General features: G+C 46.8%; 1 protein-coding gene across 1 annotated transcript; it reads right to left on the bottom strand.

Moving 5' to 3' along the window:
* Window positions 1-3,513: 3,513 nt before the first annotated feature.
* LOC106591805 (uncharacterized) lies at window positions 3,514-15,011 on the bottom strand. Its single transcript, XM_014183067.2, has 10 exons — window positions 14,825-15,011; window positions 13,250-13,427; window positions 11,542-13,110; window positions 10,214-10,306; window positions 9,750-9,854; window positions 9,171-9,280; window positions 8,642-8,999; window positions 8,224-8,389; window positions 4,568-4,662; window positions 3,514-4,286 (listed from the first exon to the last, which is right to left on the bottom strand). The coding sequence occupies exons 3-10, from the start codon at window positions 12,917-12,919 to the stop codon at window positions 4,201-4,203; spliced, it is 2,391 nt and encodes a 796-aa protein (XP_014038542.2). The 5' UTR covers window positions 12,920-13,110; window positions 13,250-13,427; window positions 14,825-15,011; the 3' UTR covers window positions 3,514-4,200.
* Window positions 15,012-15,065: the final 54 nt, after the last annotated feature.

Raw genomic sequence — 15,065 nt, 5'->3', positions numbered from 1 at the left:
ACACTGACTGTACTCTCCCCACACAGTTACTATACTCTACACACACTGACTAGACTCTACCCACACTGACTAGACTCTACACACACTGACTAGATTCTACCCAAACTGACTGGACTCTACCCACACACTGACTGGACTCTACCAACACACTGACTGGACTCTACCCACACACTGGCTGGACTCTACCCACACTGACTGGACTCTACCCACACACTGACTGGACTCTCCCCACACAGTTACTAGACTCTACACACACTGACTAGACTCTACCCACACACTGACTGGACTGAACACACACACTCACTGGACTCTACCCACACACTGACTGGACTCTCCCCACACAGTGACTAGACTCTTCACACACTGACTAGACTCTACCCACACTGACTAGACTCTACCCACACCGACTAGATTCTACCCAAACTGACTGGACTCTACCCACACACTGACTGGACTCTACCCACACTCTGACTGGACTGTACACAGACGCTCACTGGACTCTACCCACACTTACTGGACTCTACCCACACACTGACTGGACTCTACCCACACTGACTGGACTCTACCCACACACTGACTACACTCTACACACAAACCTACTGGACTCTACCCACACACTGACTGGACTCTACCCTCATACTGACTGGACTCTACAAACACTTTGACTGGACTCTACCCACACACTGACTAGACTCTACCCTCACACTGACTGGAATCTACCGACACACTGACTGGACTATCCCCACACACTGACTAGACTCTACCCACACTGACTAGACTCTACCCAAACTGACTGGACTCTACCCACACACTGACTGGACTCTATCCACACACTGACTAGACTCAACCCACACTGACTAGACTCTACCACACTGACTAGACTCTACCCAAACTGACTGGACTCTACCCACACACTGACTAGACTCAACCCACACTGACTAGACTCTACCACACTGACTAGACTCTACCCAAACTGACTTTACTCTACCCACACACTGACTGGACTCTACCCACACACTGGCTGGACTCTACCCACACTGACTGAACTCTACCCACAGACTGACTAGACTCTACCCACACACTGACTGGACTCTACCCACACACTGACTAGGCTCTTCCCACACACTGACTGGACTCTACCCACACACTGACTGGCTCTCCCCACACAGTTACTATACTCTACAAACACTGACTAGACTCTACCCACACTGACTAGACTCTACACACACTGACTAGATTCTACCCAAACTGACTGGACTCTACCCACACACTGACTGGACTCTACCAACACACTGACTGCACTCTACCCACACACTGGCTGGACTCTACCCACACTGACTGGACTCTACCCACACACTGACTGGACTCTACCCACACACTGACTGGACTCTACCCACACACTGACTGGACTCTACCCACACACTGACTAGGCTCTACCCACACACTGACTGGACTCTACCCACACACTGACTGGACTCTCCCCACACAGTTACTAGACTCTACACACACTGACTAGACTCTACCCACACACTGACTGGACTCACCCCACACACTGACTAGACTCTACACACACTGACTAGACTCTACCGACACTGACTATACTCTACCCACACTGACTAGATTCAACCCAAACTGACCTGACTCTACCCACACAATGACTGGACTCTACCCACACACTGTCAGGACTCTACCCACAAACTGAGTGGACTCTACCCACACACTGACTGGACTCTACCCACACTCTGACTGGACTCTACCCACACACTGACTGGACTCTACCCACACACTGACTAGACTCTACCCACACACTGACTGGACTCTCCCTACACAGTGACTAGACTCTACACACACTGACTAGACTCTACCCACACATTGACTTGACTCTACCCACACAATAACTGGACTCTACCCTCACACTGACTGGACTCTACCCACACACTGACTGGACTCTACCAACACACTGACTGGACTCTACCCACACACTCACTGGACTCTACCCACTCACTGACAGGACTCTACCCACACTGACTAGACTCTACCCACACACTGACTGGACTCTACCCACACATTGACTAGACTCTACCCACACTGACTAGACTCTACCCACACTGACTAGACTCTACCCAAACTGACTGGACTCTACCCACACACTGACTGGACTCTACCTACACACTGACTGGACTCTACCCACACACTAACTATACTCTACCCACACACTGACTGGACTTCACCGAAACACTGACTAGTCTCTACCCACAAACTGACTGGACTCTACTCACAAACTGACTGGACTCTACCCACACTCTGACTGGACTCTACCCACACACTGACTGGACTCTACCCACACACTGACTAGACTCTCTCCACACACTGAATGGACTCTACCCACACACTGACTAGACTCTACCCACCCACTGACTGGACTCTACCCTCACATTGACTGGACTCTACCCACACACTGACTGGACTCTACCAACACACTGACTGGACTCTACCCACACACTCACTGGACTCTTCCCACACACTGACAGAACTCTACCCACACTGACTGGACTCTACCCACACTGACTAGACTCTACCCACACACTGACTGGACTCTACCCACACACTGACTAGACTCTACCTACACTGACTAGACTCTACCCACACTGACTAGACTCTACCCACACTGACTAGACTCTACCCAAACTGACTGGACTCTACCCACACACTGACTGGACTCTAGCCACACACTGACTGGACTCTACCCACACACTGACTGGACTCTAACCACACACTGACTGGACTCTACCCACACACTGACCAGACTCTACCCAAACACTGACTGGATTCTACCCACACACTTACTGGACTCTCCCCACACACTGACTGGACTCTCCCCACACAGTGACTAGACTCTACCCACACTGACTAGACTCTACCCACACACTGACAAGACTCTACCCACACACTGACTGGACTGTACACACACACTCACTGGATTCTACCCACACTGACTGGACTCTACCCACACACTGACTGGACTCTACTCACACTGAGTGGACTCTTCCCACACACTGACTAGACTCTACACACACTGACTAGACTAGACTCTACCCACACACTGACTGGACTCTACCCACACACTGACTATGTTACTACCTGGTACTCCCTGTATAGCCATGTTACTACCTGGTACTCCTTGTATATAGCCATGTTACTACCTGGTACCCCTGCATACTGACTAGGTACTGGTACTCCCTGTATATAGCCATGTTACTACCTGGTACCCCTGCATACTGACTAGGTACTGGTACTCCTTGTAGCCTCGTTATTGTTTTCATTGCCTTACTATTTCCTTTGTAATTTAGCAAATATTTCTCTTACTTTGTAACTGCACTGTTGGTTAAGGGCTCGTAAATAAGCATTTCACAGTAAAGTCTACACCTGTTGTATTTGGTACATGTGGAAAATAACATTTGATTTGATGATCTGAAATATTGATTTCAGAGCAGAACAAAAGTAGAGAAATAGTATATTTAATTTGAGTTTTATTCTTAAAGTATAACTTCACTTTATACATGGATCTATTACAGTAAATTGCCAAAGCAAATAATACTTTTCAATTTTGCATGTATGCATTTGGCCGTTGTCAAGCTCCCATATTAAACAATATATAAATTCCCAGTTATACAGTACTTCAAAATAATGTATTATTTATTTATACCCAGCAGCATTGTACATTCACATACATCATCCTTCATAAATCCCTCATTTAGAATACTACATCATCCTTCATAAATCCCTCATTTAGAATACTACATCATCCTTCATAAATCCCTCATTTAGAGTACTACATCATCCTTCATAAATCCCTCATTTAGAGTACTACATCATCCTTCATAAATCCCTCATTTAGAGTACTACATCATCCTTCATAAATCCCTCATTTTGAGTACTACATCATCCTTCATAAATCCCTCATTTTGAGTACTACATCATCCTTCATAAATCCCTCATTTGGAGTACTACATCATCCTTCATAAATACCTCATTTAGAGTACTATATCATTAGAGTATAATTTCTGTTACCACTTCATTTTACATAATCAAATCATACAGAACAAAACAAAACATACATGTTCCTAAAATCTAATCTAAAATGCACATATTTACATATATTTGCATTTTATATGTGCATGATGGAGGGAGGGGTCCTCCTCACAACATACTGGTCTTCACCCTCTCAAAGATCTGTCGGACCTTCACCGCCGGGACGCAGCCTTCCCTCACAATACTAATCGTACCTGGAGGAGGAGGAGGAAACACAATATTGACTGAGTGATCATTGATACACAGTGAATCATAGGGTGGGACTAGGGTTGTAATGTCCCGGTAACTTTCCCAGGTTTTCCAGAAATCCTGGTCAGAGTATTCTTTGACATCCAGGAATCTTTCAACCTGGATTTCTGGAAAGCCTGGGAATTTGGGGAAAGTTTCCAGAATGTTCCATCCCTAGACAGGACAACACAACCTAAGTTGTTAGTAATTAGTTATTGTAGTGTGCTTCTGTTCTGTAACATCATACCTTCATCTATCTTGAGGCAGTTCACCACCGTTGAGGCTACGACCTCGTTGGAATCCCCATCACACAGAACCCCCTGGATCTTATGGCCCAGCCGACTAGGATACACATAGAGACAGACAGTGTCAGAGTAGGTTCAGGTTTAGGTTCAGGTTCAGGTTCAGGTTCAGCTTCAGGTTAGGTTTAGACTGGCCCAGCCGACTAGGATACACATAGAGACAAATAGTGTCAGAGTAGGTTCAGGTTCAGGTTTAGGTTAGGTTTAGACTAGCCCAGCCGACTAGGATACACATAGAGACAGACAGTGTCAGAGTAGGTTCAGGTTCAGGTTTAGGTTCAGGTTAGGTTTAGACTAGCCCAGCCGACTAGGATACACATAGAGACAGACAGTGTCAGAGTAGGTTCAGGTTTAGGTTCAGGTTCAGGTACAGGTTCAGGTTCAGGTTAGGTTCAGGTTCAGGTTAGGTTTAGACTGGCCCAACCGACTAGGATACACATCGAGACAGATAGTGTCAGAGTAGGTTCAGGTTCAGGTTAGGTTAAGTTCAGGTTCAGGTTCAGGATAGGTTTAGACTGGCCCAGCCGACTAGGTTAGCGGTTATGGTATGAAGGTTTGACTTGGAGAGGTTTTTTCACCTGGTCACAGAATAGTGAGTAGATACGAGAAGGAATTGTACAACGAGCAACGAGATCCTGCTGTTTGAACGTGACTGCTATGAAAGTGAACTGTGGTGTTGATCGGGGCTGTATTAATTCCGCCGATTCTGTAAAAATGTTTCTTAATAAAAGGAAGTAAATGGAACAAAACAGGGATAAACATACATGAATTTTCCGAGAGTTTAAAAGACTCCAGCCACCCCGGTCATAGACTGTTCTCTCTGCTACCACACGGAAGCAGTACCGGAGCCCCAAGTCTATGTCCAAAAGACCTCTTTACAGCTTCTACCCCCAAGCCATAAGACTCCTGAACAGCTAATCAAATGGCTACCCAGACTATTTGCATTGCCCTCTGCCCTTATAGCCTGCTGCTACTCTCTGTTTATTATCTATGCATAATCACTTTAACTCTACCTACATGTACATGTTACCTCAATTAACCAGTGCCCCCGCACATTGACTCTGTACTGGTACCCCCTGTATATAGCCTCCACATTGACTCTGTACCGGTACCCCCTGTATATAGACTCCACATTGACTCTGTACCAGTTCCACCTGTATATAGCCTCCACATTGACTCTGTACCGGTACCCCCTGTATATAGCCTCCACATTGACTCTGTACCGGTAACCCCTGTATATAGCCTCCACATTGACTCTGTACCAGTAACCCCTGTATATAGCCTCCACATTGACTCTGTACCGGTACCCCCTGTATATAGCCTCCACATTGACTCTGTACCGGTACCCCCTGTATATAGCCTCCACATTGACTCTGTACCGGTAACCCCTGTATATAGCCTCCACATTGACTCTGTACCGGTAACCCCCTGTATATAGCCTCCACATTGACTCTGTACCAGTACCCCCTGTATATAGCCTCCACATTGACTCTGTACCAGTACCCCCTGTATATAGCCTCCACATTGACTCTGTACCGGTACTCCCTGTATATAGCCTCCACATTGACTCTGTACTGGTACCCCCTGTAAATAGCCTCCACATTGACTCTGTACCGGTAACCCCTGTATATAGCCTCCACATTGACTCTGTACCAGTACCCCCTGTATATAGCCTCCACATTGACTCTGTACCGGTACCCCCTGTATATAGCCTCCACATTGACTCTGTACCGGTGCCCCCTGTATATAGCCTCCACATTGACTCTGTACTGGTACCCCCTGTATATAGCCTCCACATTGACTCTGTACCGGTACCCCCCTGTATATAGCCTCCACATTGACTCTGTACTGGTACCCCCTGTATAAAGCCTCGCTATTGTTATTTTACTGCTAGTCTTTGATTATTTATTACTTTTATTTTTTACTTATTTATTTTTTTACTTAACACTCCTTGTTCTTAAAACTGCATTGTTAGTTTAGGGCTTGTAAGTAAGCATTTCACCGTAAGGTCTACACCTGTTGTATTTGGCGCATGTGACAAATAACATTTGATTTGATTTGGACGAGTGATTCCACCCTCGATCAGCTAGATGCAGGCAAGAGTGTGAAAGTCGGTATTGAATGTGTCACTGTCTGTCACCTTGATTACACGACCTGTGCACCTACGTTGTAAACGTTCATTCGTAGGCTAGGTTGTAGCAACCTCATGATGAGTAGATGGAAAATTAGACTATCACGTATTAGCCTAAACCTATCACTGTTACATTGAACTGGGTGAATGGAATAATGAATTCCAGTCATTCAATAGGCTGTAATAGAATTAAGGCCAAGCTCTTAGAAAAATAATTGTCCTCACTAATGTTAAACGGCACCTACCATCACTGGAATCTAATCATCATGACCCTACAGCCAGCAGGACACAAGGCAGAGGACAGACTAACACAGATGCGTTAGTAGAACTGGATATTTACACAGCAGGCTGACTGATATAAAACCAGTCTGACAGGAAAGATCAGACCAGTTTACAATACAACCAGCAATCCAGGATAGAAAAATACTTCAATACTGACATCACTTTCAGTATCACAATCAGCATGAAGGGAGCATAGCTGTTCAAACTATCTGATGACGGGAGCATAGCTGTTCAAACTATCTGATGAAGGGAGCATAGCTGTTCAAACTATCTGATGAAGGCAGTATAGCTGATCAAACTATCTGATGAAGGCAGCATAGCTGTTCAAACTATCTGGTGAAGGCAGCATAGCTGTTCAAACTATCTGATGAAGGCAGCATAGCTGTTCAAACTATGTGATGAAGGCAGCATAGCTGTTCAAACTATCTGATGAAGGCAGCATAGCTGTTCAAACTATCTGATGAAGGCAGCATAGCTGTTCAAACTATCTGATGAAGGCAGCATAGCTGTTCAAACTATCTGATGAAGGCAGCATAGCTGTTCAAACTATCTGATGAAGGCAGCATAGCTGTTCAAACTATCTGAAGAAGGCAGCATAGCTGTTCAAACTATCTGATGAAGGAAGCATAGCTGTTCAAACTATCTGATGAAGGACGCATAGCTGTTCAAACTATCTGATGAAGGCAGCAAAGCACATCAACATGCTTAAGTGCTTAAAGTACAGGTGAGTACAGGTGAGTACAGGTGAGGTCAGGTGGGTACAGGTGGGTACAGGTGGGTACAGGTGAGTACAGGTGGGTACAGGTGGGTACAGGCGATTACAGGCGAGTACAGGCGAGTTCAGGTGGGCATAGGTGAGTACAGGTGGGTACAGGTGGGTACAGGTGAGTACAGGTGTGTACAGGTGGGTACAGGTGGGTACTGGTGAGTACAGGTGGGTACAGGTGGGTACTGGTGAGTACAGGTGAGTACAGGTGGGTACTGGTGAGTACAGGTGAGTATAGGTGGGTACAGGTGGGTACAGGTGAGTACAGGTGAGTACAGGTGGGTACAGGTGGGTACAGGTGGGTACAGGTGAGTACAGGTGAGTACAAGTGGGTACAGGTGTGTACTGGTGAGTACAGGTGAGTACAGGTGGGTACAGGTGAGTACAGGTGGGTACAGGTGAGTGATATGATAGGCCGTTACCTGATGACCATGTTGTGGTGCGTGCTGTCGGGTTCTCCACTGGGATTGGCTGAGGTGATGGCAAGCGGTCCGGTGATGTCACACAGGTGTCCGGTAACGGTGTGGTCAGGGACTCGGATCATGATGCTGTCATTGGTTCCCACGCGGTCGTAGGCCGGACCCACACCTGGACAACATAGGTAAACAATTAGAACATCAATCGAATGATCGCTCACAATATAGAATAAAGAAACCAAATAATATGTTGTTTCAATAAGTGGAAGTTAGGCATGCTGTTATCAAACCATTTCTGAGAGTATCCCTAACCCCCCCCTAGTCTGAGGAGCCAGTCTCCCTTGCTGACGATGCAGCTGATCTCTCCAGACTAACCCTAACCCCCTCCTCCCCCTCCTCCCCTCCCCTCCTCCTCACCCCTTACCCAGTCTGAGTAGCCAGTCTCCCTTGCTGACGATGCAGCTGATCCCTCCAGGGTAGACGTTCCTCATGAACTCCCAGAGTAGAGAGCTGAATGGGGGCTTGGCTGCTACCAGCTGCTCCACACTGGAGATACAGATACAGATAGGCTTCTCTGCTGGGCGGTCCTTGATGTTGTAGATGTTCTCGATGGCCTGAGGGTTCTTGCAGGATGCGGCCAGGGCGTAGACCGTATCGGTGGGGATTCCACAGACCCCCCCGTCGTCCAGCAGTCTGGAGATCTTCAGGAGACCGCTGGTCAGTCTGGAGTCTGCCACGGGACAGGGAAGGGCAGGGGAGGACTTCTGCTGCTGATTCACATCCTGAGACACAACAACACAGGGTGAGAGACACGATATGGAACACAATAGAAAGGAATGACCTGGATTGGAGAAAAGTAGAATGAAATGGAATGAAACACATGAACCCACTCCATTCTACTTGTCAGCTCATCCAGTGGAATGCAATAGAATGGAATAGTGCCTTGTTCTCACCTTAACCAGCGGAGGCCCCATGGGCATCACACTCTGACGGAAGGTACAGTTGACCAGTGATGCCAGGGTTCCATATAGACAGATGACAGAGAACACAGCTAGCATGGCAACTACAAGAACAACGGCAGAAATGTGTTAGAACAGTAACACAGCTGACATCTAGATAACAAAATAATGTGTACATTATACAAGTATTGTTTGAGCAGCAATCGTATTGATATACGGTCACGATGGATACCACATAACACTGGCTGAATCACAAACCCAACACTTCAACCACTTTGATCACTCGATAAAGGGCAGATGGCCAAGTGTTGGTTTTGGGATTCAGCCTTACTGTATATCACAAGAGGTTGCTGGAACCTTCATTGGGGAGAAAGGGCTTGTTCTATTGACTGGAGCGGAATCAGTGGAATGGAAGCAAATACATCAAACACATAGTTTCCAGGTGTTTGATGCCATTCCATTTGCTCCGTTCCGGACATTATTATGAGCCGTTCTCCCCTCAGTAGCCTCCTGAGCCGTTTATGTAGAATATGAGTCTTGTCAGTGTAGGGAGGTGAAAAGCAGGTTACTTACTCTCCAGCTGGTAGGGGAGCTGTTGCAAGGTGGACAGGAGGAAACACACCAGGACAGCCTCCATGACCACGGTCAGAGACAAGAGGACCAGGTTACCATACGCAGCTGGAGGGGACATGGAGAGGGTTAGGACCAGGTTACCATGGAGAGGGTTAGGACCAGGTTACCATGGAGAGGGTTAGGACCAGGTTACCATGGAGAGGGTTAGGACCAGGTTACCATGGAGAGGGAACACAGGATGAGATACTGGATGCATCCCAAATTGCACCCTATTCCCTATATAGCGCACTACTTTTGACCAGGGCCCTATTCTCTATATAGTGCACTACTTTTGACTAGGGCCCATGGGGCTGTATAGGGAATAGGATGCCATTAGGGAAACAACCACTACCGTCAGTTCTTCTCTCCCTCTGTGTTGCAGCAGGAGAAGAGGTAGATAGAGGTGATGTCATGTAAAGACTGACCAATGAGCATGAGGAAAGCGTTGATGACCAGGAAAGCGATGGCTCCAGCTGTAAACCCATAGGATCCTACTGGAGAGATCTGCAGCAAGGGGCCTGAGAAAGAACACAGAGATGTTTTACTGAAACAGGCAACAGAGCATGGAGACAGCAACAACAACATGAACAACAACATTAATAACAACCACATCAACAGCAACAACAACAACAACAACAACATCAATAACAACAACAGCATTAATAACAACCACATCAACAGCAACAACAACAGCAACAACATCAACAACAACAACAACAACATCAACAACAACAGCAACAACAGCAACAGCAACAACATCAACAACAACATCAACAGCAACAACATTAACAACAACATCAACAGCAACATCATCAACAACAAAAACATCAACAACAACATCAACATAAACAGTAACAACATCAACAACAACAACAACAACACTAACAACAACAACATCAACAACATCAACATCAACAACAACAACATCAACAACAACATCAACAACAACAACAACAACAACATCAACAACAACATCAACAACAACATCAACATCAACAACAACAACAACAACAACAGGGTACCAGATAATAACATGGCTATATATACAGGGTACCAGGTAATAACATGGCTATATATACAGGGTACCAGGTAATGACATGGCTATATATACAGGGTACCAGGTAATAACATGGCTATATATACAGGGTACCAGGTAATAACATGGCTATATATACAGGGTACCAGGTAATAACATGGCTATATATACAGGGTACCAGGTAATAACATGGCTATATATAAGGGTACCAGGTAATGACATGGCTATATATACAGGGTACCAGGTAATAACATGGCTATATATACAGGGTACCAGTATAACATGGCTATATATACAGGGTACCAGGTAATAACATGGCTATATATACAGGGTACCAGGTAATAACATGGCTATATATACAGGGTACCAGGTAATAACATGGCTATATATACAGGGTACCAGGTAATAACATGGCTATATATACAGGGTACCAGGTAATAGCATGGCTATATACACAGGGTACCAGGTAATAACATGGCTATATATACAGGGTACCAGGTAATAACATGGCTATATACACAGGGTAGAAGAGGTAGAAGCTGTTCAGGGTCCTGTTGGTTCCAGACTTGGTGCATCGGTACCGCTTGCCGTGCGCTAGTAGAGAGAACATGCTATGGATCGGGTGGCTGGATTCTGAATTTTTATGGGGGTTTTCCTAATGCAAAAACGTAACTCCAGTTAGGATTGGTTAGGGTTAGCTTAAAGTCATCCACATACCTGTGAAGCGGTACCATGTCCAGGTGGCCCAGACAGACAGGTAGAAGGATGGGATGACGGAGCCAAACCGCTGTCCTCCTCTGACCTGCAGCCTGCTGACGAACCCCTGTACCACCGCTCCAGATACCAGAACCCAGGGAACACTCAGCCGCAGGAAGGTCACGCTCTGACTGGATGAGGCCGTGTGGAGCGCCGAGAGAGCGGCCACGCCGTTAGTCAGGTAGAACAGAGCGTCAGGGATCTGATTGGTCGGGGATGATGCTGATGATGATGATGATGAAGGCAGCGCCCCCTGGATTTTCCCCGGAGAGCAACAACAGGACAGGATGGAGCAAAGACGGTCGGAGGAGATGGGCTGAGGACCCACCGGGATCAGACTCTTCTCAGCGATGGTGTTGATGAGGCGGCAAAATGTCCCGTAGATCGAAGCGGTGGCGAACAGGGAACAGGATACCCCAAAGAACACATAGTACCCCTGGAGGGGGATCTGGGGGACCGTACAGACGGACAGCAGCAGGAACAGAGCATTATGGGTAACCTCCAGGGCGTCATTACTCAGACTGACCACTAGGAGGAGGAGCGCCACCGCCACAAAGAACCAATCACCAACCATCGCCTGTCTCCCAGTAGCCACCTCTCCCTCCGGCTCCGACACGATCACAGCCGACAACACAAACTCCTCCCACGCCTTGGTAAGCCAGTAGGTTGCATGCAGGCCGGCCTTGGTGACCAGGTAGCCATCTTGCCGCAGGTGAGCGTAGTAGCTAGAGAGGAGTTGAGCAGCAGAGACGATGGAGACCCACACAGCACCCAGGGAGAAGGACGTGACGTATCCAAAGCTGTAGAACAACATGATGAAGGGAGATACCGTGTCACAGAAGAAGAAGAGCGCCTGGGGTTCAGCATACTTGGTGTTCTTCTTCTTCTCCTGTCCCAGGTTCTGGGCACTGGCCGCAGGGCTGTTGGTCCCCAGCAGGAGCACGTTGAACAGGGGCGTGCCGAACCCCTTGAGGACATAGCGCTGCACCAGACCTTTCACCAACAGGGCGGCGCTGCCGTACACGGCAAAAAGGAGAATGAGGAGTTCTAGAATGCCAGAGACGACCAGTGGCCAGGCCGAGGACACGCCCACCACCACAGCCTCAAACAGCAGGGTCAGCGTGATGGCACTGAACACGAAGGGCATGATGACGTTTACCGTGGCAGAGCAGAAGGCCAATAGGAAGGATAGAAGGATGTAGGGGACCAATCCTGCGATGGCGGACTGGGGGATGGTCAGGAGAGACAGCCAATCATGGCTCTGCGAGGTGCTGTTCCAGAGTTCAGCCGACAGGGATAGGTTGGTCGTGAGGGCAGTAGGCGGGGTCATGTTACTCATCAGGTCATGTGACAGGGTCAGGTTAGTTCTGATTGGTTGGGACGCACCCAGGAAGATGCGTGTGGCACCATAGCTGCCCCAGAGAGCTGCATAGCCAATGAAGGCGGTGCCACTCAGGTGGTCGTATTTACGGAACGACAGCAGGCCGGCAATCAGCTGACACACTCCACCTATCAGGATGAGATGAACACCTGAAAACACAACACAGTTAGTGATGTTGAACAACCACCTGAAACACAACACAGCAAGAACAGGGAATAGAGTAGGGTTAGTCATTGTGAAAGTGATCATGATGGGTGGATGGATTGATTGATTGATTGATTAGCGTACCTGCCAGAATGTTCTCCACCCCTCGGCAGATACTCCGGTTCTAGCTGTGTTGAAGTTCTGCAGTAGAACCAGGAACGCACTGATCCCATTGGCCAACATACCCAACACCCCCGGCTCCCCATAGAAACTGGCGGGAAAACCATCCAAGGTTGCCATGGCGTCAGTGGTTTAGCTACAGCTGTAAAAGAACAGAGAAGAGCATAATATCATGTAAACATGAGAGCGACAACTGTAAAATAAAGAAAGAGAGAGAGAGACGGCTGAATGATAAAAATAGAAGTTATTCAGTAGGCTTTTATTCCAGCCTTAGGTCAAATGTTTAACCACAAGGTTCTAGGCTGAGCCCTCCTTGGCTCCCTCTTTCCTATGGAGAACCTGGTCAAAAGTAGTGCACTAACGTATATAGGGAGTAGGTGGGAATTTAGGATGCAACCTAGCTGGTGTAGTTGGCTGGTCTGTCTGTCAACCTGCTCCTCCAACCCAGGGCTGGGACTACCTAAGCCTTCCTCTAGCTATACACTTAAACCTAATATTTGCTCTTTTCTTTATCCTGTAGAATGGAAATAAAGTATAAATGTGGTTTGGACAATAAACCAGAAGATATATGACTGGATAGATGACACAGTCAGATCCTCCTTACTCAGACAGACAGACAGACAGACAGACAGACAGACAGACAGACAGACAGACAGACAGACAGACAGACAGACAGACAGACAGACAGACAGACAGACAGACAGACAGACAGACAGACAGACAGACAGACAGACAGACAGACAGACAGACAGACAGACAGACAGACAGACAGACAGACAGACAGAGACAGACAGACAGACAGACAGACAGAGATTCTTCATGCTAACTGATCCTAGCTCAGCAGTTCTAGTCTGACAGGCTTCCTGGATACGGAGCAGGTCAGATTTATCTCAATACTTCATGTTATTTGTCTGTGAACAGAAAGTTCACAGCTCCCTCTAGATGGAACCCAGCAAACTACACTTGTTATGAGAAAACATTTATGAATGAATACACTATATCTGTTAGACTGACATACAGTATATCTGTTAGACTGGCATCTATATCTACAGTACATCTGATCAGGGTGTCTGTATCTATATCTACAGTATATCTGTATATATATATATATCTACAGTATATCTGTTATGTATCAGCAAGTATAGTATTATGTTGTTAGAGGACTGGTTTTAGTTTAGTAACTAGTAGAGAGGGATTCTACTAATTCATATCAGACCTCTCTCTCTCTCTCTCTCTCTCTCTCTCTCTCTCTCTCTCTCTCTCTCTCTCTCTCTCTCTCTCTCTCTCTCTCTCTCTCTCTCTCTCTCTCTCTCTCTCTCTCTCTCTCTCTCTCTCTCTCTACAGTGCTAAAAGCTGTTTTTAACATTCTCTGTTTTCATGATATGGTCAATATTTACATCAAATACATGTTATTACTAATCGTGCCATGAATGTTTTAATATAATATATTGTTTTATCTGAAACTAGCCTATACAGTGCATTTACACATGGAAGAGATGGACAGAGTATTCAGTTACAAGACAGACAGAGAGTTTTTACCTGGTGGTGGACAAGATGGAGGTGATGCTGGAGAGAAGAGGTGATGCTGGAGAGAACAGGTGATGCTGGGACGGAGAGAGATAACAGGTGACGCTGGGACGGAGAGAGAGAACAGGTGATGATGGGACGGAGAGAGAGAACAGGTGATGCTGGGATGGAGAGAAAGGCTGTTAATCTGATGCTCTGGAGGAATGTTGATGTTTATCACCAGAAATATCCTGTCTTCAGGGTGGGAGGAGTT

The sequence above is a fragment of the Salmo salar genome, chromosome ssa09 (genome assembly GCF_905237065.1).
Source record: "Salmo salar chromosome ssa09, Ssal_v3.1, whole genome shotgun sequence".
Taxonomy (NCBI): Eukaryota; Metazoa; Chordata; class Actinopteri; order Salmoniformes; family Salmonidae; genus Salmo; species Salmo salar.
Note: the sequence above shows the minus strand (reverse complement) of the source record. Positions and strands in the feature narration are given on the sequence as shown.

Coding starts and splice junctions, on each gene's coding strand:
- LOC106591805 (XM_014183067.2), bottom strand. CDS start 12,919: ATGAGTAACATGACCCCGCCTACTGCCCTCACGACCAACCTATCCCTG. Junction 9,281..9,749: donor GCTCCCCTACCAGCTGGAGA/GTAAGTAACCTG, acceptor TTGTTCTTGTAG/TTGCCATGCTAGCTGTGTTC. Junction 8,390..8,641: donor AGACTGGCTACTCAGACTGG/GTAAGGGGTGAG, acceptor TATGTTGTCCAG/GTGTGGGTCCGGCCTACGAC.